Genomic DNA, 24,089 nt, shown 5'->3' on the forward strand with positions numbered 1-24,089 from the left:
CACTGACCACCAATGACTTGCCCTACCTACCCTGCCCGCTGCTTTATACTCAATAAAAGTCAGCATGTCCAAGCACTCGAGGCCACTGCTGGACTCCACGCTTTGGTTGGCAGTGAACCCCTGGGCCCAAACTCTCTTTGTCTTGATCTCGGCGTCTTGTGTCTTTATTTCCAGTAGAGAGGGGTTCTACTGTAGGGCTGGACCCTACGCTCTGCCAAAGTATAGCTGTTGACAGTGGAGAGGTGTGTGCATGGGACTTTCAATGTCAGGGTGTGGCTTGCAGGCCAGAGTTAAGCCATGAATGAAAACAGGCAAGGAAGCACTGAAGGAGAAACAGACCCGAATAAAGCTTGTTTCAGTTTCTCAACAGCAAACTTACTTCTTTCCAAAGGTCCTTTGCAGGTACTTTCCACTCTGCAGGGCCCACTTCCCCATCCATCATGGCAGGTGCTGCTCATCTTGGGTTTAACTCCGCCTTCCCAGAGGCCTACCCGGCTGATCTGAGGCGGCTATGGCCGCCTTCCTTCACCTCTGTCCCAGTTACTCTTCATCCCAGTAGCTTGTTTTCTACACATCGCTTTAGGCTTTATGAACTTATTTATGGGATTGCTTGTATGTGTTTCTCAATAAAATGTTGACTCCCTGGGTGGCAGGGAGTGGTGGTGGTCTACTGTTCTAGCCCCTGGGATTCCAAGTGTCACTACCCAGATTTGCACGCAATAAATACTTGCTGAAGGAATGCAGTTTGACAAAACTCAGCTTCCGAGGACAGCAAGCCAACCCAGACTATCGCTTGTAAGAATAAGGTGGTTTATTCAGTACCTAACATAAGCACTTACCCACTTCACTTTTCCCCTCTTCCTTTACATACAATTTCATTCATCCAACAAATACTGAATATTTTTTCTGTACCAGGCAGCAAAGAGAGGGGCGGCACTCAGCACTATACCTTTCATTTCTAAGGTGTTGAGAGAGACAATCTAAACTGAGCTTTCTGACTTTTTTTTTTTTAAGGGCACTACACCTTCCTCCTCTGAAACAGTGGCTTTTACATTTGTCTTCCCATAGTTGCCAAATGAATCTGTAATTTTAGGAATTCCAGGGAAGTGTTTTAATTTTCACCGTCAAAATTCTGTTTCTGGGCGGGTGCAGTGGCTCACACCAGTAATCCCAACACTTCGGGAGACCGAGGCCAGCAGAACACTGGAGCTCAGGAGTTTGAGACCAGCCTGGCCAACATAGACCATTTTTACCAAAAACATAACAATTAGCCAGATGCGGTGGCTGCGCCTGCAGTTCAGCTACTCGGGAGGCTGAAGCAGGAGAACGCCTGGAGTCCAGAAGACAGGTTGCAGTGAGCCGAGATGGCGCCACTGCACTCCACCCTAGGCGACAGACCAAGACCCTGTCTCAAAAAAAAAAAGTTTCTAAATATCGGATGGGTTTTTTGCCAGGGTTGCTATACGGCCCGGTTCCTCCAAGTCCACCCCACTCACCTCAAGAGTTAGCAGAGAATGAGGGCGGCTGGGGTGGGTTGGGTAGGTCAGAGGCGGTGAAAACCGTGGAAAGCCTAGAAGACACCCAAAGCACGTTGAGAGGTACGCTGTCTGCAGCCGGCCCCACCCAGGGCTCCTCCCCACACCCGCTCAGGCAGCCCGGAGCCAACCGCGGACTCCAGGACCCAACCCCACCCAGAGAGCTGGCCCGGGCCGCCCCGGCACGCCCCCAGTCCCCGCCACGGCCCCAGTCCGTGGACTCCAGAACCCAACCCCACCCAGAGAGCTGGCCCGGGCCGCCCCAGGTAGCCCCGGCACGCCCCCAGTCCCCGCCACGCCCCCAGTCCGTGGACTCCAGAACCCACCCCCACCCCCCCCCCCCCCCCCCCCCCCCCCCCGCTCCAAGCCAGGTCCCGCCACCGCGTGGCTGGCAGCTCCCTGACCCTATCATTTCTGCTCTGGCTTCAGCGGCTCCGCCCCGGCGGCGTGGCATAGGGGCCGGACACTCCAGTCGCGCGGGTTGGGCCTGAGGCCGCTCAGGGCCACCCCGCCTCCTGCCCGCGTACCGCCTGCCGGATTGGCCGAGCGCCGGCCTCCGCCAGACCTCGAGCGTTATGTAACGCGCCCCAGAGGACCCCGCCCCCTCGCCCTGGCTTATATAACCCGGGCGCACCGGGTCGCGCCCCGCCCCAGGGCCAATGGGGGCCCACGGAACCGGCCCCGACAGCCAATCGCGCGGCTCGGGGGCGGGGCCAGTCACGCGGCGGCAGGGGACGCGGCGCCGGCTGCTTCCCGGCACGCGGCGGGCCTCGAGACTGCACGCGCGGGCGGCCGGCGTCGGGGGGGCGAGCGGCTTGCGCGTGGGGCAGCGGGCGAGCGAAGCCGGTGAGTGCGCGGTCGGGCGGGAGTTCTCGGGACCCGAGCGCGGCCCAGGAGCCCCGAGAGCCCGGCCCTCGGCTCTGGGGTCCCCGGAGCGTTGCGCTTCCGAGCCGCCCGCCTCTCCGGGCCCGCCTATCGGCTCGCGGGAAAGTTGGGGCAGGGGTGAGGACCGCGCGGTTGGAGCGCCCCAGCCAGCCGGGCCGCTGGCGTGGGACCGTCAGTTCCACTTGGCCCTTGTCACCCTTGTCTCCTCCCCCCAGGCCGGACTTCCGAAAGTGGAGTGAGCTCCGGGTTTTGGAGATGCTGGAGGGAGAAGCTCCTCCGAGATGAGCGTGGCCCCCTGGCTCGTGGTAGCCGCCCGGTTTCTCTAACGCCATGGCGCGGACTGGAGTGAGAAACCGCTGTCTGTCGCTGGCTGCAAAGTGAGCGGGAAGCAGGCAGCGGGCCGTCCCAGGACGACATGGAGCCCTGCGGAGACCTCGAGACGCCCCTCGGGGAACCTCCTGGCCCCGGGGGACGGGCAGCTGAGGACGAGGCCCTGGGCGAAGACTTTGGGGAGCGGTGGAGCCCTGAGTTCCATCTGCAGAGAAAATTGGCGGACCCCAGCCACAGGTGACGCGCTGGCTTCAGGCTCAGGGCCCCATGCGTTAGTTGTCCTTTCCCAGAGCGGGGAAAGGGGGACGTAAATCTTTTTATTCTTTTAAGCCCCGGGGAAAGTGTAGGGGGAGACTCAGGCACAGTAGGATGAAGTGATCTGGGACACTGAAGAAAATTACCAAAGAGCACCAGGAGGGAAAAGTGGTTACAGAAGTTAGCTGACTTGGGGCTCAAGTGGATTAAGGGAAAGTAAGTGGAGACTGTGTGGTATTTACCAGTTGTTTGCCTGACTTCCCTATCTGGAGGAAAAGGGGCATCACCCTGTGGACTGAATGAACTGGTGCGGTAGACCACTTAGAAACTTACCTGGGTTGCAGTTTGTGTTCCATAAACTGCAAGATGCTGTTATCATCACAGGTGTGAAATTGTCAGTTTTTTTTTTTTTTTTTTAATCTTCCAGTGAACAGCAAGATCGAAACAGAGTTTCGGAAGAACTTATCATGGTTGTCCAAGAAATGAAAAAATACTTCCCCTCTGAGAGACGCAATAAACCAAGCACTCTAGATGCCCTCAACTATGCCCTCCGCTGTGTCCACAGCGTGCAAGGTAAACAGGCGAGAAAAATTCAGTTCTACAAGTGCACTGGGACTCTCACAGCAGCCAGAGGAGTGGTCAGTGGGCTCTTAGTCATGCAGATACTTTGAACTTTTTCTGGTGCTTTATGGAAAATGAGCAGATCTACACCGATTGCATTCATGTCTTAATTTTTCACATCTGAAAGACCAGGAAAACTTTATCTGTATAATAGTTTATAGTAACTTTGCAGCGTTTTGCCGATCTGTTGCAAGAGAGTAGAGTTTTAGCATAAGCACATTCTGAAGGCTAACCTTTTAAAGGAACATTGTCTTTTATGGAAGTTACGGGGGAAAAAAATGCATTCCACTAAATAGTTACCTTTGCATACCATACACATATTTTTTAAATGCAGTAATGATATATGAGGAATTTACCAAACTAAAAATGAACCATTGTAAAGACTTTTCTTTTTCTGCCTGACATTTCAAGGGATTCCATTAAAGCCATATTCTCTTTAGCACAAACCTCTGTGCTTCATATATGATATGTTCCTGAATGATGGAGTACTGTTTCTGCTCCCCCCGAAAAAATTGCATATGCATCTGAAATTTTTAGTTAGTACCTTGAATGTTTCTTGCTCCTTGTGATCCAGAACATGCAGAATTCATAAAATCAAAATCTTAAGTTTGCACAACCATCAGTATGTATTTTAAGTAAAAGCAGAAAATGCTCTGTTTTCGAGAAAAATGCACCAAGGTGTTCTCATCTGAAAAAAAAATCCAGCTTGATAGAAATAAAATGGTTTCCTAAAGATACTGTTGTCACTGGACTACCTGTTTATCTCCCTGTGTTTCTTAGCAAACAGTGAGTTTTTCCAGATTCTCAGTCAAAATGGAGCACCTCAGGCAGATGTGACCATGTACAGTCTTGAGGAGCTGACCACTATTGCTTCAGAACACACTTCCAAAAACACAGTAAGAATTCATGCGTTTTGCCATATCAACCTGGGTGATTTTTCCTAACGACCTGCTCTAGATGTCAGTTTTTAAGGAGAGTAACAACGTTTCAGCAACCACAATTTGAGGGAAGCAAAGGAGGAACTGCCAAAGAGGCATGGTGTAGCTTCTCTACCCTTGCCAGAGAAAACATCTAAAAACAGAAGCAGCCCATTAAGTGTGCTGTGCAGTTCAGTGACTTTGGTTATGAGGTGCTTCTAGCTCCTTAGCATTCCCAGGCTCTCTCAAATTAAGAGAAAAACAAAAAAATACACTGCAGAGTAATTTCCTGCATCTTATTCTAATCTCCGAATTGTTAATTTCTATTTATATCATTCTTAGTTCCAATACCTACTACTTCAAGTTGTAACAACTGGAAGTTATAGAACAGGTGAGTTGAGATACTGTCATTTTTCATAAAATTTTGGAAGAGACCTTTAGTATATATATACACATATATTTTATCTCTCTTCTTGTTTGACAGAGTAATTGAGCCTCATGTTTGGTTGATACGGTGGAGGTTGCTTATTTTTATGTACAGACATCAACATAATTGTAACTTAAAGATTTTATAATAGTGGAACATGAGCCATCCCTACTATTATAACAGTGCTTATGTTAAGGACTGGTGTGTGCATAGTACTGTAGTAGGTACTATGGAGATTTTAAAAAACAGCTTAAGAAAGTATTTGTCTTTTAAGATCTTTAACATAAAGCTAGAGAGGAAAGCATGCCAGTGCTAGCAAACACAAACAATGGCTGATTATAAGTAAGTTTCATTTACATCTAATGGAAGAAATTAGAGCAGAGATGCTTACATAATGAGGTTTGTCAAGGACAGCTTCCTGAAGAAGGTGAATCTTCAGCATGTCTTAAAGCATGGAATCTGTACTGATGATGAGAACACCATCCACCCAGGTGTAAGGCACAGTTTGCAGAGGAGAAGGAATCAAGTTTATGTGCCATAGGTATATTTAGTCTGCATAGAATTAGTTAATATATTTTTTGGCATAGAAATTGAACCTTCAGCAGGTGAGGTGTAGGTTTTATGAGAATATTTAAGAAGGATGTTGGAGAAAAGTATTTGAGGAGTTTTGTTGCCTTCATAGGTTGTACCTGTGTAGTTTAAGATATTGATCATGGTAGAGATCTAGAAGAAATTTACCTTACAGGGACTATTGCTATGAGTATCTCAATATTTGCATTTATTTTAAATGTTTTTCATAGGATACCTTTGTGGCAGTATTTTCCTTTCTGTCTGGAAGGTTAGTGCACGTTTCTGAACAGGCTGCTTTAATCCTGAATCGTAAGAAAGACGTCCTGGCAACTTCTCGCTTTGTCGACCTGCTTGCCCCTCAAGATGTGAGGGTGTTCTATGCACACACTGCCAGAGCTCAGCTTCCCTTCTGGAACGACTGGACCCAAAGAGGTAACAGGACCAATGTTCAGATGTTCATCTTGCCTCATCCAGATCAGTTTCGTTCTTAACAGGAATAGTACAGAAACTAATGCATTATTTAGAGCATGCAAACTGTTTTTTCTTATTCTTGTTGTAGAAAGTCTTCAGGTGATGAAAACAGCATTTTAAAAGCTTCTGGTAACATAAAGACAATACATTTGTTTCCATTTTGTCACGTCTGTTTCATAGATTATATGTCTTAACTATTTCACTACCAGCATACCATATAGTGCTTTAGTTGCTATGAAGGCTGTTTCCTTTAAGTTAAAATTAAATGTTTTTCCTCCTATATTTCTTTATGATTTCCTCGTATGAGAGATTTTACTTTGGCTGGGCGTGGTGGCTCACACCTGTAATCCTAGCACTTTGGTAGGCCGAGGCAGGAGGATCACCTGAGGTCAGGAATTCCAGATCAGCCTGGCCATGGTGAAACCCATCTCTACTAAAAAGTACAAAAATTCTGGGCATGGTAGCACATGCCTGTAATCCCAGCCACTGGGGAAGCTGAGACACAAGAATTGCTTGAACCTGGGAGGGAGAGGTTGCATTGAGCCAAGATCACACCATTGCACTCCAGCCTGGGCAACAAGAGTGAAACTCTGTTTAAAAAAAAAAAAAATTAGGATCAGTAGCTCTCTTCCAGTTTTTATTGCCCCTAAAAGTTCATTAGTATCATTATTTTGTTTTCCTTCTGGGATGCTTTTTTACCTAAATCAAAGATGCCTATTGTAGTTTTCTTTGTGACATTCAGTCCTGTGTGATCTTAATTTATTTCTTTTTAGTCATGCTTTATTATTTTGTATTCTTTGTAAAGTATCTCCTAAAGATAGATAGATAGATAGATAGATAGATAGATAGATAGATAGATAGATGGATATCAGCTTTCTCTTTAATTCCAAGCCCTTCTCTCTAACTAAAAAATAATTTATTGTGGTAAAAAACACATACAATTTACCATCTGATAGAGTTTGACTATGTCCCCACCCAAATCTCATGTTGAATTGGAACTCCCACCATTCCCATGTGTCATGGGAGGAACCCCGTGGGAGGTAATTGAATCATGGGAGCAAGTCTTTCCCATGCTGTTCTCGTGACAGTGGATAAGTCTCAAAAGATCTGATGACTTTAAAAACGAGAGTTTCCCTGCACAAGCTGTCTCTCTTTGCCTGCTGCCATCCATGTAAGATGTGACTAGCCCCACATTGCCTTCTGCCATGATTGTGAGGCCTCCCCAGCCACACGGAACTGTAAGTCCATTAAACCTCTTTCTTTTATAAATTGCCCTGTCTGGGATATGTCTTTATCAGCAGCATGGAAACGGACCTAATACACCATCTTAATCATTTTTAGGCTTCACTCCATTGCTGTGAATGATGGTTACAATGTTGTAAAACAGATCTCCAAAACTTTTTCATCTTGATATATGAAACTCTCTGTATATACTATTTCTAATTTTTTACCCAGTACTTAATATAATGAAGAATAGCTTTGCATGCTTCTTCCAATTATAATTGCCCCATCTTTTAAAAATATTTTTACATAAGCTTGAGAAAACATGCATGTCCTCCCTGCTTGCTTCTAGCTCCTCATCTCTCCTGTTCCCATCTTTCAAAAATATTGATTTTATTTCTCTTCCCCTTTCCTAAATACATATGCTGGGATACAACTGTGAACAGGACATCCACAATATTGTCTGCCAGGTCTTTCGCATTTTTTCCCCAGGTATTTGTCCATTAGCACTGACTGTCTTTTCAGACTTTTCATTTTTGCTAATTACTTGTTTCTGGGATATTTCCCTTTTGTATTAGTCTGTTCTCACACTGCTGTAAAGAACCACCTGAGACTGGGTAATTCATAAAGGAAAGAGGTTTAATTGATTCACAGTTCCACATGGCTGGGAAGGCCTTAGGAGATTTACAATCATGACAGAAGGGAAAGCAAACATGTCCTTCCACACATGGTGTCAGGAAGGAGAAGAATGGGAGCCAAGTGAAGGGGAAGCCCCTTATAAAGCCATCAGCTCTCATGAGAACTTACTATCATGAAAATAGCATGGAGGAAGCTGCCTCCATGATTCAGTTACCTCCCACCGGGCTCCTCCTACCATGCATGGGGATTATGGGAGCTACAACTGAAGATGAGATTTGGGTCGGGACACAGCCAAACCATATCATTCTGCTCCTGGCCCCTTCCACATCTCATGTCCTCACGTTTCAAAACAGGACCATTCCTTTCCAACAGTCCCCCAGAGTCTTAGCTCATTCCAGCATTAGCCCAAAAGTCCAAATCCAAAGTCTCATCTGTGACAAGGCAAGTCCCCTTTACCTATAAACCTGTAAAATCCAAAGCAAATTAGTTACTTCCTAGATACAATGGAGGTACGGGCATTAATAAAACCCATTCCAAATGGGAGAAATTGTCCAAAACAAAGGGGCTAAAGGTCCTATGCAAACCTGAAATCCACTGAGACAATAATTAAATCTTAAGGCTCCAGAATAATCTCCTTTGATTCCATGTCTCACATCCAGGTAATGCTGGTACAAGAAGTGGACTCCGACAGCCTTGGCAGTTCTGCCCCTGTGGCTTTGCAGGGTACAGCCCCCCTTATGGGTGGTTTCATGAGCTGGCATTGTCTGGCTTTTCCAGGCGCACAGTGCAAGCTGTCAGTGGATCTACCATTCTTGGGTCTGGAGAATGATGGCCCTCTTCTCACAGCTCCACTGGGCACTACCCCAGTGGAGACTGTGGGGACTCCAACCCCAGATTTCTATTACACATGCCCAAGCAGTGGCACTCTATGAGGGCTCTGCCCCATAGCAAACTTCTGCCTGGACATCCAAGAATTTCCTTATATCCTCTGAAATCTAGGCAGAGGTTTCCAAACCTCAATTCTGGTCTTCGGCGTACCTGCAGGACCAACACCATGTGGAAGCTGCCAAGGAATAGGGCTTGCATCCTCTGAAGCTATGGCCTGAGCTGTACCTTGGCCCATTTTAGCCATGGTTGGAGCTGAAGCAGCTGGAATACAGGGGACCATGTCCCAAGGCTGCACAGAGCAGTGGGGCCCTGGACCAGGCCCAGAAAACCTTTTTTCCCTCCTAGGCCTCAGCCTGCGATGGAGGGGCTGCTGTGAAGTCTCTGGCATGCCTTGGTGACATTTTCCCCATTGTCTTGGTGATTAACATTTGGCTGCTTGTTACTTTTATAAATTTCTGCAGCAGGCATGAATTTCTCCCCAGAAAATGGGTTTTTCTTTTCTGTTGCATCTTCAGGCTACAATTTTTCCAAATCCTTATTCTCCGCTTCCTCTTGAATGCTTTGCTGTTTAGAAATTTCTTCCGCCAGATACCCTAAATCCTCTCTCTCAAGTTCAAAGTTCCACAGATCTCTAGGGCAGGGGCAGAATGCCGCCAGTCTTTTTGCATAGCAAAAGTCACCTCTACTCCAGTCCCAACAGGTTCCTTATCTCCATCTCAGACCATCACAGCCTGGATGTCATTGTCCATGTCTGTATCAGCATTTTGGTCAAAGCCATTCAATAAGTCTCTAGGAAGTTCAAGATTTTCCCACATTTTCCTATTTACTTCTGAGCCCTCCAAACTGTTCCAGCCTCTGCCTATTAGCCAGTTCCAAAGTCACTTCTACATTTTCAAGTATCCTTGTAGCAGCACCCCACTCTTTGCAGTACAGGTTTATTGTATTAGTCCATTCTCATGCTGCTAATAAAGACATACCCAAGACTGGGTAGTTTATCAAGGAAAGAGGTTTAATTAACTCACAGTTAAGCATGGCTCGGGAGGCCTCAGGATACTTAGAATTGTAGCAAAATGGGAAGCAAACATGTCCTTCATACGGTGGCAGCAGGAGAAGTGCCAAGTAATAAAACCATCGGATCTCATGAGAACTCACTATCACCAGAACAGGAAGAGGGAAACCACCCCCATCATTCAGTTACCTCTCACTAGGTCCCTCCCTTGACACGTGGGGATTGTGGGAACTACAATTCAAGATGAGATTTGGGTAGGGATACAGCCTCACCATATCACCTTTTATGTAAAATCTTAATATGCCCTGAAATTATTCTTTTGGATCTCAAAATTCACTTATGCCATAAAGGTGTGATGTGAATCTAGTTTACTCTTTATATTGTACTTTTGCCTTGTAAATCTCAATAATTGAAACCCTTCTTGAGAGCAGTTGGTTAACTCTGCCCCCTTTCTAGGCTGTGCCTGTGTTACCTCCTCTGATCCCTTACTTTGAACACACAGAACATTAAGAGGACTTAGGAAGCTATCCACTCAGCTCTTGTCAGCCTCTGGTCCTGTATTAGAGTATGTTTTTGTTTAACATGTCTTGTACAAACCTCTTAGAAGGATTTGACCATTACTACTTCAGGGCATGCTTTCAGAAAAAAGCATCACATATTTACAGCCTAGGAATGAAGATGCATCTGGGCTCATGTCCGTTGTCTTAGCTCACGTAGTCTGGCTTTCAATGGTCCAGGACTTCTAGTGACTGCAGTTGGAGTTCAGGTGCCTGGTATGATGGATAAGTGGTGTAAGCAAACTGATCTCACAGTAAAGGCTGTTTTCTGTAGAAGATTATACCAATCTTCAGTGCTTTATTAATGCTTTCTGACTCTTCCTGTGATCGTCTCCTTAGAAGTATCAAGACCTGGGCTGCTTCAGTATTTCAGTTCTTTTGGATTCTCACTGTTTATGCAAGCTTCAGTGTATATTTTTTAAACATCTCACAGTTTTCCATGGTTCCTATAACTAGAGACTATTTGTTTCAGTGAACAAATGCCCAAAAGATATTCAGGAAACTCGGGAAATACATATACTTAACAAACACTGGGCAGAAATTTCAGCCCCCTCATCTTCCGCTAAGATAGGCAAATTTAGGCATTTCTGAATTACTACCTCATACATCAATAAAATTGATGCAAAAATTAACATAATTGATAGCAAGTCTGGCATGAGGGTTGTGAGAAAACATTAATAAATGTGAATATTAGTACACTTTTCTGGAGGTTAGTTTATCAGTACACAATGAAAGTTATAAATTGATTCTATCATTTAACCTAGGAACACAACTTTTTGAAATTTATCCAAGGAAAGAAGAAGGAAAGAAAATTATATGTCATATAGCTAAAAAACTGAAAACAGTCCAAATCCCCAGTTTTTTAGAAATGTCCAGACTATTGCAATGGAATGGAGTATTACCACCAGAATTATTGTGTCTAAGTATAATGACATTGACCTTTGAGATAATGAGCATAGGCATTTTGGGAACTATGGGAATTAATGAGGGAATGATATAAATGTGATTCTCACTGTTACACCTGAGGCTCACGGTTTTCAGGATTGGGAAACACTAGTATGTCTTTGGTATGAAAGACAAATTGGGAAATACTAGTATTGTTTTTGGTATTAGAGGGAGATCCCCTTGATTAAAATAGAACTGTCTTCTTGCATTTTGAGATCCAGTCATATTCTAGTATTTCCCAATAGTATTTTAATCAATGGGACCTCTCTCTCTTTTTAAAAAAATAATTTTTTGTTTGGTAATGGTGAAACATTGTTTCACTGAGAAAGACCTGCCTAAGAGGGAGTGATTGACCAGGCATCTTCTTTCTGGCTGGCTGTCTGTCTGTCTTTCTAGCAGCTCCACGGTATGAATGTGCTCCGGTGAAACCCTTTTTCTGCAGGATTCGGTAAGTACAGTGGCTCGTAGAAGCCAAAAATAGCGGATTATGCTCTGATTTTATTTTGCACTTATTTTGATTCTTGTATATTCAGTTCACTTCTGTTGCGAGATACAAAAAATAAGATTTGGTTCTTACCACAAGGAGTTTGTATTTTGATTGAGAAGAAACATATTCATGAGAAAACTAGATAATATTGCAATAAGAAAAAGGTCCAGAAAAATAATTCTTAACTCTAGGAGCATATAAGAGTCACTAGATGTGAAGTACAGCTTAAAATCACCATTGTTGTGAGCTTTTTTGTTTGCATTTTGTTTTTCAGTCACATTTAAAATTAGTTTTTGAAATTTTTAGTAGCTTTAAAGAAAGCAAGAGATTTATATTTGTGAGAAAGATTTAAAAGATCTAGAGACAGTGAACCAGAAGGAAATAGATGAAAATGTTAACAGTACTTAATTGCTGATAGGATTTACTACTGAATTTTTTATCTTCTCAATTTGCTGCAATATATTATTAGTGTTCCTTATGTGGTATACATTGTATTGTATGTATAATATATATTTTGTGTTATATGTATTATGTATATAACATGACTTTCATAATAAGAATATTTTAAGATGATGTTGTGATTGCCCGTTTTAATATTGAAGTTACTAAATGCTCTAGATGTTTAGAGAGAAGAAAAAAATCCCATGAAATAGTCTGATAATCCAATATTCCATGGAATTTGGGGACTTGAGCTCATAGGATCTGGATGCTTGGGAGGGACAGCCTGAGGAAGGGCCTGGCAGTGGGAGGGCTCTGTTCATTTGCAAGTAAGTGGTATGAAGATATCAGAACAGCTCCTGCCTCTTAGTAAGTACTATATGTGTTTCTGATGTTAATAAATATTTTGGGGTGCTTTCTTTGAGCCAGACACTGCTGGGATCCAAGCAGAGTTCTTGCCTTATATACCTTAAATTCAGTGAGAAGGAGACCAATAATAAACACATATTCAGATGCCTGTGTGTTGGCTAGTGATAAGTTATGTGTAGACAGTAAAGCAAAGAGCAGGAGTTCTGGGAAGTGGAAGCTTGCTGTTGTATTCAGGGTTATCCGGGAGCTCAGGAAGCCTAATTGGAAACAGCAGCCAGAGGGAGGGCAGGCGGTGAGCCACACCAGTATCTGAGGGTGGCAAGTGTCGCTGAGCAAGTGTGTTCCAGGCATAGGGAGCAGCAGGTGCAGAGGCTCTGGGGTGGGGCATGCCTGGCCTGTGGGAGGAATGACAGAGCTGCTGTGGCTGGAGTGGAGGAAGGAGCGAGGATGGAAGAAGATGGGGAAGCAGGGGCCATGCCACGGGGAGCTGGGACTTCTGCATGAAATGTTTTATTTAAGTTTATCACTTATTTTTAAGACTTTTTACTTTGGGAATTTTCAAACATAGCACAAAAGAAGATAGTTTAATGAACCGATATGGTCTCATCACCCAGCTTTTTAATAACTTGAACCCATGGCCACTCTGGCGTCATCTCTGCCAGCAGCAGTTCCTTAACTCCCTCTTCCCAAGTTACTGGGTAGCGCAGCTCAGATCTTATCTGATTTCCTCCATCAGGATTTCAGAATGTCATTCTAAGAGAGAAAGTTCTCATTAATGTTTTTGAGGCTCAAAATGGTCCCTTCTTTGGCCAGTAGGAATCCCTTTGGGTTGGCCCTTGTACCTGTGTGAGAGTGCCCTGTGGTCTTTGACAGCTTCTATTGTTTTAAGCATGAGACACCCCAGACTCGTTTTAGACATTTCTTAACCCAGGCTTGGAGTCAGTCATTTCTCTAAAGATCCCTGGTTCCATGTGGGAAATGGCATTCATATTTGGAGGCCAAATCTATGTGGTAGGGATGGTTATTGCTACAGGGTTGTCATTGCTTCTAGGAATTTTCAGTGAACAGAGGTAGGAAACATTCATTTCAGTTTCCCTTTTTTTCTTTTTTAAGACAGAGAAGGAAGGTCAAATAATGTGTGAATATAAAACACTACATTAATATTTTGTTTTGGCGAGGCACAGTGGCTCACTCCTGTAATCCCAGCACTTTGGGAGGCCAGGGTAGGCGGATCACCTGAGGTCAGGAGTTCGAGACCAGCCTGGCCGACATGGCGAAACCCTGTCTCTACTAAAAATACAAAAATCAGCTGAGTGTGATGGCGCACACCTTTAATCCCAGCTACTTGGGAGGCTGAGGCAGGAGCATCGGCGAGGCACAGATTGCAGTGAGCTGAGATTGTGCTGTTGCACTCCAGCTTGGGCAACAGAGTAACACTGGTTTTGTTTTTTTTTTTTTTTTTTTTTTAAAGAGTGAGGTGGAGTGGGAATGAACTGGATAATCTCTGGCAGTAAAGACTCCCTTAGGATTGGTGGTCACGCCTTTATGTGCTGGCCAGAGAGTAGATGTGTGATTGGTAAAAGTGGGTGAGTGTGAATTCAATCTTGGGCTTTCTGATTTTAGGTGAAGTGGCATCTCCCAGCAGAAGCATCTGCTGGGCAGCTGCAGTGATAACACAGGGTGACGATCTTTGAAGCCGTCAATCAGACCCCCTACTGAGAGGTTCTTGGTGAGGAGTGGAAAGGGCATGCCCTCTGTGCCAGGGCAGGGCTTGCTGAGCTCGGTTTTAGCCTCAGCTTTTTCTTTCCTCCTCAGCCGGATGCCTGTATGGACGGAGCACCTGACCACATGTGAGGGTCGGTGATGAGGGCATCACTGAAGCTGGAGACGAAATTGGTTTTTAGAGAGTATAGAAAGGGATGACAGAACTGGCTCCGGGACTTGATTGCAGGGGACCCCGTTTTCTCTCTTGTGACAGCTGATATAGATGTGTGAGATGAGACAGATGAGACATCTATGCCTGTCTCTCTTCACAGCAGAAGGGGAAAAGTCAGACTGGGAATTCAGTGCATGGGGGTCAGGAGAAAAGTCATGGAAACACTAGATCTGTTTTTACACTCACAGTAACCTAAGCTAACTCTTTACACAACCTCTTCCTTGTTGAATAATATCGAAAACTTAAGCTAACATATTCTTTCTTTTGAAAACAAACACGTTTAAACATTTTTAATGTGGGTATGTCTCTCTTGGAAATTACCAATAAAACATTTCTCCCAGCCTTGTTTCACAGTGGGCCTGGAGGGTGCATCAGGACCAGCACTAATATCTTTAATCTCCTCAGTGGAGGTGAAGACAGAGAGCAAGAGAAGCGTCCCTCCCCATTCCGGATCATCCCTTATCTGATTCATGTCCATCACCCTGCCCAGCCAGAATTGGAATCGGAGCCTTGCTGTCTCACTGTGGTTGAAAAGATTCACTCTGGTTACGAAGGTAAGTCAGTAGATAAGATGCAGAAACGTCAGCCATCAGATAGGAACATGGGAAAGTCTGTTTATGTCAGTCACAGAACAAAAAAAGAGTGCTTGGGTCTCCAGTTTGACCCTTAAACTCTTGAGGGGTTTGAAGCTGTTTTTCACCAATGTCTGTTTACTGACCTTGGCTGCCTGTGCAGTCATTGCCTTTGTGGTCTGCGTGGCTGAACGAATGGTCGCAGCAGATGCAATCTTCTAGTCCTCTCTGCTGGTGACCCATTCAGTGTGGCCTTCTGCTTGTCTTATGTGAAAGAAGAGTGCTGAAATTGTTTCCCAGAGAGGCCACAAGAGTGATTTTATGTTTTTGAAGTGTGAAACTCCCTGAGTAAAATGTATATTATATCTTTCACGAGCAGAACTATATTTCTAGTGCATATATTAATACATAGGCAGCTTCCATGTATTACTTAAAGTCAGTTTGGATGTAATACGACATATTCTCTCCTACAAATCACCATCCTGTGCAACGGTCACACAATAAAAACCACAGGACTTATGGGGAAAAGGGGTTTAGGAGCACAAAACTCAAAAACTTAGTTGCACATTAAAAATAAGACAGGAATCAAATAAAAATGATAACATGGTTTCACACGTGTTAAATGGTTAGGAAATATACAAACACTACAGTAAATACGGCTCATACCACGGGATGAACTGAGGTAGCAGGTAGATGTTTGAGGTGGATGTGTATGTTTTTGCATATTCTTTTTCTGTTATTGTTTTGCTTTGTTTTGAGACGGGTTTGCTCTGTCACTCAGGCTAGAGCGCAGTGTGTGATCATGGCTCATTGCAACCTCAGACTCCAAGGCTTAAGTGATCCTCTGGTCTCAGCCTCCAAGGTAGTTAGGACCACAGGCACTCACCATCATGCCCTACTAATTTTATTTACTTATTTATTTTTTGTAGACACAGGGTCACACTATTTTGCCCAGGCTGGTCTCGAATTCCTGGGCTCTAGTGATCGTCCTGCCTTGGCCTCCTAAAGTGCTGAGATTATAGGTATGAGCCATCACACCTGTTTTTGTGTATTCGTAAGTAGTTCCTTTCACTTGGATGCTATTTTCTGCATTCACTTAAGCTTTCTTGAAAATGAAAAAGTACATATGCAAATGAGATATTAGCAATTGCTCAAATTGTTCCCTAATATATCAGTCACGTCATTTTTTTCTTTTTTTTTTTTATTTTTGAGTCTTGCTCTGTCACCCAGGCTGGAGTGCGGTGGCACAGTTCACTGCAACGTCCACCTCCCAGGTTCAAGCAATTCTCATGCCTCAGCCTCCCGAGTACCTGGGATTACAGGTGCCTGCCCCAATGCCCTGCTAATTTTTGTATTTTTAGTAGAGACAGGGTTTTACCTTGTTGGGCAGGCTGGTCTCAAATTCCTGACCTCAAGTCATCAGCCTGCCTTGGCCTCCCAAGGTGCCGGGATTACAGGCATGAGCCACCAAGCCCAGTTGCACTTCATTTTTAAAGCAAGCATTAGAGCAGAACTGATCATACCAATTTTTTTTGAGATGAAGTCTTGCTCTGTCTCCCAGGCTGGAGTGCAGTGGCACGATCTTGGCTTACTCCAACCTCCGCCTCCCAGGTTCAAGTGATTCTCCTGCCTCAGCCTCCCAAATAGCTGGGATTACAGATGTGCACCAACACTCTGGCTAATTTTTGTGTTTTTAATAGAGATGGGTTTCACCATGTTGGCCAGGCTGGTCTCGAACTCCTGACCTCGAATATCCATATGGTACTAAATAATATTTGTAATATTTGTGTTTGTTTAGTTATATGAAGCTAGTAAATCTGATTAAACTTTTTAGTTATTAACTATTAAATTATTTATGATGAACTAGGCATGGTGGCAGGTTCCTGTAATCCCAGCTACTTGGAAGGCTGAGGCATGAGAATCGCTTGAACCTGGGAGGTGGAGGTTGCAGTGAGCCAAGATCGTGCCACTGCACTCCAGTCTGGGGGATAGAGTGAGATTCCGTCTCAAAAAAAAAAAGAGAGATAACTATTTAATGTGCACATTCTTTCTCTCTCTTTTTAAAATTGACTTTAGTAGGCTTCACATTTTAACCTAAATAAAAGTTAGTAATGAAATCATCATTTAACTGTAGCTTTGGCTGCTTGAAGGCCAGGCCACTAAATGAAATTTGTACCATTTTGTTGCAGGATTTTAGAGAGACCATTGAGGTTACAGAAGGAGTTTATTTTAGGTGTACACCGGCCCAGCTGGTTCCCTGACTGGGAACAAAATGGCTGAGCCCTTAACAAAGGCAGGGTTTGACTTTTTATACATGAAATACATAGTGGCACTAAAACAAGTTTGCAGGTGTAGAACCAAGGCAATTTATCAAGCAATGATAGGCACCTAACTTAGGATTACATATGACTGTTGCTATGCAACCCAGATGTTCACTATCTGTCGAGCTCAAGGATTCTAGCACGGGCCTTATCTGTTGCCTTCTGTTACAGCGCCCAGAAGGCTGGAGTCCTGCCTGCTTGGGCATTTCTTAATGACCTTCGCTGTGCTACAGAAACTTACAATTATCAGCTATAGAGAACAAGAATACAAGAATTTATAAACTTACACAACTTGCAAAGCAGGACACAATTCCATGGGATGGGGAAGGACTCAGGAGAGTTTGCTTATAAAAGAAAAATTTAATTTCTGCTTCTCTTTCCTGCATTGATTTTATTTCTATTAATTTTTCCTCTTCAATTTCATAAAGATTTTGTTCTCTTTTTAATATGTTAGGTAGTTAAGTGGATAATTAATTAGATATTTGCCTTTAAATGAGTCTCTCTTTTTTTTTTTTTTTTTTTTCCCAAAGCTCCTCGAATCCCAGTGAATAAAAGAATCTTTACCACAACACACACCCCAGGGTGTGTTTTTCTTGAAGTAGATGAAAGGTAAGTACTTCTTTTAAGCGTAAAAGAAATTTGTTTCTGGAAATAAATATAAATGTGAAGAAGTTTACATTATGTTTGCATGTTTATGCATTATATAACTGAAATCTATCCATTTACCTGTTTGATTTTTGTTACATGGAAATGCATGTTATCTAAATTTTTAATATAAATATCTTGCATATTATAAAGTGCTTACAAGTTATATTTGATTTCACAACTGCATACTTTAGGTAGGCCAAGAATTATTTCATTTTACAGAGGAAGACAGTGGACCCCGGGGCCAGTTTGCTGAGACAGATGTGTGGTATCTGATTGCGCTCAAACTGGGACCAAGACTCTGGTCTTCTAGCACCTATTCTGGTGTTACTGCCACTTGGCAAGTGCATCTCAAATCAGCTTAGGATGCAATTTCGGTTAGTCTGAAGCAGGGGCAAAGGTGGGGAGAACAGATGATTTTTTTGTAAAGAATTGCTCTTTATTTTGAACTTACGTCCTTCCTACTTTTGGGGGATGTTGAAATAGGCTTTGTTGTTTAAAGGATAGTAATAGTAGGTAGTTGTTATTGTGTATTGCTGTTTTTTAATATCTTTATTTGGAGTAAATATAAGTATCACCACATCAGTATCCCAAGTTTTTTTCCCACATTTATTTTAAAATTTTACTTACTCATGAAATTTGAAAATCTGGGAACCAACACACCACGCCACACATAACTGTAAAGCAAAAATGTCAAAAACATTTTTTTGATAGTTTTGTGTTTTGTTTGTTGTTGTTGTTGTTGTTTTGAGACAGAGTCTCGCTGTGTCACCAGGCTGGAGTGCAGTGGCGTAATCTCTGCTCACTGCAACTTCCGTCTCCCTGATTGGAGCGATTCTCCTGCCTCAGCCTCCCAAGGAGCTGGGATTACAGGCAGCGTGCCACCACACCCAGCTAATTCTTGTATTTTTAGTAGAGATCAGGTTTCACCATACTGGCCTCAATCTCCTGACCTCGTGATCTGCCCACCCTGGCCTCCCAAAGTGCTAGTATTACAGGCATGAGCCACTGTGCCCGGCCTTGATAGTTTTTTTAATTGAAAAATTTTAACATCTGAAAGTGAGTTTATTTGATATTTACTCTGAAACCAAATAGTAATGGCTGAGATACTTAATCTGTATAAAGTAAGAAAATTTAGTTAAATAAAATTCTAAAAATAGCTTAAATCTGTTGTGTTCGATAGTCCCAGCTACTCAGGAGGCTGAGGCAGGGGAATCACTTGAACCTGGGAGATGGAGGTTGCAGTGAGTCGAGATCGTGCCACTGCACTCCAGCCTGGCAACAGAGCAAGACTCTGTCTCAAAACAAAAAAAAAAAAAAAGAAAATGTTTGTGGGTTTCTACACATGGAAAATACTTATGGAATCCAGTTTTTTCTGAGGCATCCTTAGTCTTACCATTCTAAGTTTCCCATGAACCTTTATCCTGAAACTATGTCTATATAAATCTGTCTATCTGATACCACCTTTTGGATGACATTGTTTTTATGTAATTATAATTATGCTGTATGAATTAGCAACCTGCCTTATTCATTTAACTTCAACAGCATCTTTCTATGTTATGATATGCTTTTTGTAGACTTTTTAAAATGGCAACATTAACATAATGGAGGGCATCAGAGTCCTCTAAGGAACTTGCTAAAAATACAGATGCCTGGTCTTACTTCCAGAGATTCTGATTTAGTAAGCTTACAGTGAGCCTATGATTTGACCTCTCCGCAGAGCATGTCTAGAACTTAATGGATGACATGGGCTCCTGGCTGCCCTAACTCATGAGACTGATTTGTGCTAGAACACGAATTTGATAATTAAGAAATAACAGCTGCCAAATAATTATCATTTATATTGCTCAGAAAGGACTTCATCCCTTCTTCCCACCCCCTACCCCCCAAGTACGGAAACCTATTGGGAAATGAACATGAAATCCGATGATTGCTTGGTGTGAACATAGGAAACCGCAGCCAGTAAGATGCCCTCATGAGGCTTCCATCTGGGGCTCGGTGATGGTCTTTGTTCCCCACCCCAGTCAGGGTTAGAGATACATCCTAGATTTTGAAGCTGTATTTCAGTTTTTTGATTAAATATATGATCTGTATTTTAGCAAGCTCCCTAGATGATTCTGATGCAATGTGTCTGACAACCAACATGTGTTAGATTACGCAGCCATTTCCCCCAGGATCGGCACTTAGGTTCTTTTTTGTTTTTATAAATGCTAAGATAAACAGCTTTGCATAAAATTGTTTCAAATTTAGAATGAAATAAAGAAGTATTTTTAAAAGTATATAAATTATAGGAATTACCTGATGAGTGTAACGTGCCACCTGTGTTGTGTATCTGTATTCCAGAGCAGTGCCTTTGCTGGGTTACCTACCTCAGGACCTGATTGGAACGTCGATCTTAAGCTACCTGCACCCTGAAGATCGTTCTCTGATGGTTGCCATACACCAAAAAGGTAAGGACCTACTTCTTTATTGGAAGAAATGTTTTTCTATCATTGATTTGTTCTAGTTTTTTTTTCATCTTATTAGAGTGCAACCGTTAGCCAGATAGACAGTAGATTGAAACTGCTAAAGCAATTGTTTTCTATTTAACATACTAAAACAGGTCAGACACAGTGGCTCATACCTATAATCCCAGCACTTTGGGAGGCCAACGTGGGCGGATCGCCTGAGGTCAGGAGTTTGAGACCAGCCTGGCCAACATGGTGAAATCCATCTCTACTGAAAATACAAAAATTAGCTGGGCATGGTGGCACATGCCTATAATCCCGGCTACTCAGGAGGCTGAGGCATGAGAATTGTTTGAACCTGGGAAGTGGAGGTTGCAGTGAGCCAAGATCACGTCACTGCACTCCAGCCTGGACAGCAGAGCAAGACTGTGTCTCAAAAAAAAAAAAAAAAAAACACTAAAACATTTACAAATAAATGGCTAAAAAAGGACATTTGTAGTCAGTATCTGTGTTAAATAAATCCATTTTCATCTTTTTATTTTATATAGTCTTAAAGTATGCAGGGCATCCTCCCTTTGAACATTCTCCCATTCGATTCTGTACTCAAAATGGAGACTACATCATACTGGATTCCAGTTGGTCCAGCTTCGTGAATCCCTGGACCAGGAAGGTTTCTTTCGTCATTGGTCGGCATAAAGTTCGAATGTAAGCTAGTCAGTTTTCATATTTTCTAAAACATATCTTGTATCAAATAATACTCCATAGCTTATTGACTGCCCTCTGACTCAGTTAGTTGACACATGAACTAAATAAAGCACAGATTTTTGGTGCATTTGGAAGATGGTTTGACAGTGTATACCATGAGCCTTAAAGTAAGACATAATGTCACCCTTAAAGTAGCTTAAATGTCCATCATTAAGTAAAATCTGGAATATTTGCTTGATGTATTATTATATTGGTCAGTGAAAATTTTTGCAGAGATCACATAACATGAAAAAATATTTGGCACGTTAAATGTAAAAATTAGCATACAAAATTATTATAATTATGTTTGAAACATAAACACACTATGGAATAAGGAAAAGAGAATTGAAAGGAAATAAAATATGAATAAATATGAATTTTGGTTAAGTGTAGGTACTAGGACCTACAGGGTTTTTTCTTTTTTTTTCTCTTTGTCTGTATGTTAAAGATCTCTTTAGTGAGCATGTAAAAACTTTTTATATCAGCCTTCTGCCATCAAATTCCACTTAGTTATGTCTATTTTTGTTTGTTTGTTTTTTGAGACAGGTTCTCCCTCTGTTGCCCAGTCTGGAGTGCAGTGGTACATTCACAGCTCACTGCAGCCTGAACCTCCCGGGCTCAGGTGATCCTCCCACTTCAGCCTCCTGAGTAGCTGGGCCCACAGGTGCCTGCCAATGCATTCAGCTAATTTTTGTATTTTTCTTAGAGATGGGGTTTTGCCATGTTGCCCGGGTGGGTCTCAAACTCCTGGGCTCAAGCATCCGCCTGCCTCCCAGAGTGCTGGGATTTTGAAGGTGTAAGCCACCGCACCCAGCCTGTATCCATTTTTTAATATTTCTTTTCCTGCCAGCATAGTTGACACCAGCTTGTTTGCTTGCTGTTTCCTGTCACGTAACAGCATCACCTGGAATGGAACTAGACCAGCCCGGCCCTCTACTTCTTCTGCCTACAATACTCCCAGGCCCTTGAGTCTTTGGTCTTTTTTTTGAGACAGGGTCTCACTCTGTCACCCAGGCTGGAGTACAGTGGCACAATTGTGGCTTCCTCAGCCTCTCCAGTAGCTGGGATTACAGGCACACACCACCACCCCGGCTCATTTTTTTGTATTTTTAATAGAGACAGGGTTTCATCACATTGGCCAGGCCAGTCTGAAACTCCTGCCCTCAAATGACCTGCCCACCTCGGCCTCCCAAACTGCTGGGCTTACAGGCATGAGCTATCACGCCCAATCCTTTGGTCCATTTTTAATTGAATTCTATGCCTTTTGTCCTGGCCCTAGGTTTCCCTTCGATGTCTTTTTTTTTTAAGCATAGAAATTTTACTTGACTCCAGTATCATGCTGAGATGGAGAAGTTTGGTTTTTTGGTATCTTGCCATACAGTGTTGTCTACGTGAGCAAGAAACTGAAAACAGTAGATCTACCAGTGAGACATATTTGATCACCTGTTAATATTACAGTAGAGATGATGCAGAGCCATGGTGAGAAGAGGTCTCAAGGTTGCTCTTAGCTTTTTCTACTCCAGGGTTTGGCCTCTCCTCAGAGCACATCTAGAACTTAATGGAAGACATGGGCTCCCGGCTGCCCTAACTCATGAGACTGATTTGTACTAGAACACGAAATTCATAATTGAGAAATACAGCTGCCAAGTAATTACCATTTGTATTGCTCAGAAAGGACTTCCTCCCTTCTCCCCACCCCATACCTCCTAAGTACCGTAACCTATTGGGAAATGAACATGAAATCTGATGGTTGCTTTGCCTGAATGTAGGAAACCACAGCTAGTAAGATGCCCTCATGAGGCTTCCATGTGGGGCTCAGTGATGGTCTGTGTTCCCCAACCCCAGTCAGGGTTAGAGACACTTCCTAGATTTCTGAAGCTGTCTTTTCAGTGGTTTGATTAAATATATGTGAAATTACCCAACATATAATGAATATTCAGAATGTTTTCAGTATTTTTAAAAATCACACTGGTATTTACATCTTAACAACAAAGATTATGTGAGGAAAAAGATTTAAGGTCTAGTAGGTATTAATCTTGCTATAAAATAATAATCATATATTTATAAAGTGTAAAGCTCTGTGTAAGACAGGGTGCCAGGCCTTGAGAATATGATGGTAATAAGAATGTTCTCTTGACCATCAGGGAACCCACACTGTCATGGGAGAGACAGTAAATAAAAATGGCACTGTCGTATATAACTAGAGTTTGTTAAGTGTGACAATTGAGATGAGAAGGGGGCTGTGAGACTGTTGAGCAAGGGACCCTCCCCATGTCTCTCTCAGTCCTTCCAGCAGCGTTGCAGGCAGCCAGGTTAGGTGTCCTCACCTCTCATTTTATAGGTAAAATCCATACTCAGTGAACTGGAGTAACCTTCCCAGGGATCACCTGAGGAAGAGTTGGAAGTGGAGACTGCAGCCAGGTTTTCTTTCTTACTCCTACTTCACTTTACATACACAGCAATGTAATATTTCATGTCATTTTTGTTGCTATTTGATGAAGCCTGTCTCCTTATTGCCTGCAGATTAATCATTTTCACATTATATAATTACTGATTTAAAATACACTTTACTGCCTCATGCTTGTAATCCCAGCATTTTGAGAGGCTGAGGCAGGAGGATCACTTGAGGCCAGGAGTTCAAGATTTGCCTGGGCAACATAGACCCCATCTCTATAAAAAATTTAAAAACAAAAATTAGCTGGGCATGGGGGTATGTAACTATAGTCCCAGCTACCTAGGAGGCTGAGACAAGAGGGTTACTTGAGTCCAGGAGTTCAAGGACGTAGTGAGCCAGAATTGCACCACTGCACTCCAGGCTGGGCAAAAGAACAAGACCTTGTCTCTTTAAAAAAAAAAAAAA

At 43.1% G+C, this 24,089-nt stretch overlaps 1 protein-coding gene across 13 annotated transcripts in view; it reads left to right on the plus strand.

Annotated features, from left to right (window-relative positions):
- The first annotated feature begins 2,263 nt into the window (after window positions 1-2,263).
- PER3 (period circadian regulator 3) overlaps window positions 2,264-24,089 on the plus strand; it is a 62,769-nt gene continuing 40,943 nt past the window's right edge. For 2 of the 13 annotated variants that reach the window (XM_032300270.1, XM_032300265.1), the window contains exons 1-9: window positions 2,412-2,987; window positions 3,433-3,578; window positions 4,407-4,522; window positions 5,771-5,972; window positions 11,667-11,718; window positions 14,906-15,054; window positions 17,924-18,002; window positions 20,382-20,488; window positions 21,034-21,190. In XM_032300270.1, coding sequence (XP_032156161.1) covers window positions 2,836-2,987; window positions 3,433-3,578; window positions 4,407-4,522; window positions 5,771-5,972; window positions 11,667-11,718; window positions 14,906-15,054; window positions 17,924-18,002; window positions 20,382-20,488; window positions 21,034-21,190 — 1,160 coding nt within the window. In that variant the 5' untranslated portion in view covers window positions 2,412-2,835. Of the gene's footprint in view, window positions 2,382-2,411; window positions 2,988-3,432; window positions 3,579-4,406; window positions 4,523-5,770; window positions 5,973-7,366; window positions 7,725-11,666; window positions 11,719-14,905; window positions 15,055-17,923; window positions 18,003-20,381; window positions 20,489-21,033; window positions 21,191-24,089 lie in introns of those variants that run through there. The other 11 variants (XM_032300269.1, XM_032300263.1, XM_032300268.1 and 8 more) reach the window with 9 other exon arrangements.

The sequence above is a fragment of the Sapajus apella genome, unplaced genomic scaffold, assembly GCF_009761245.1.
Source record: "Sapajus apella isolate SASKATOON/1434 unplaced genomic scaffold, GSC_monkey_1.0 scaffold43, whole genome shotgun sequence".
In the NCBI taxonomy this organism is placed as follows: Eukaryota; Metazoa; Chordata; class Mammalia; order Primates; family Cebidae; genus Sapajus; species Sapajus apella.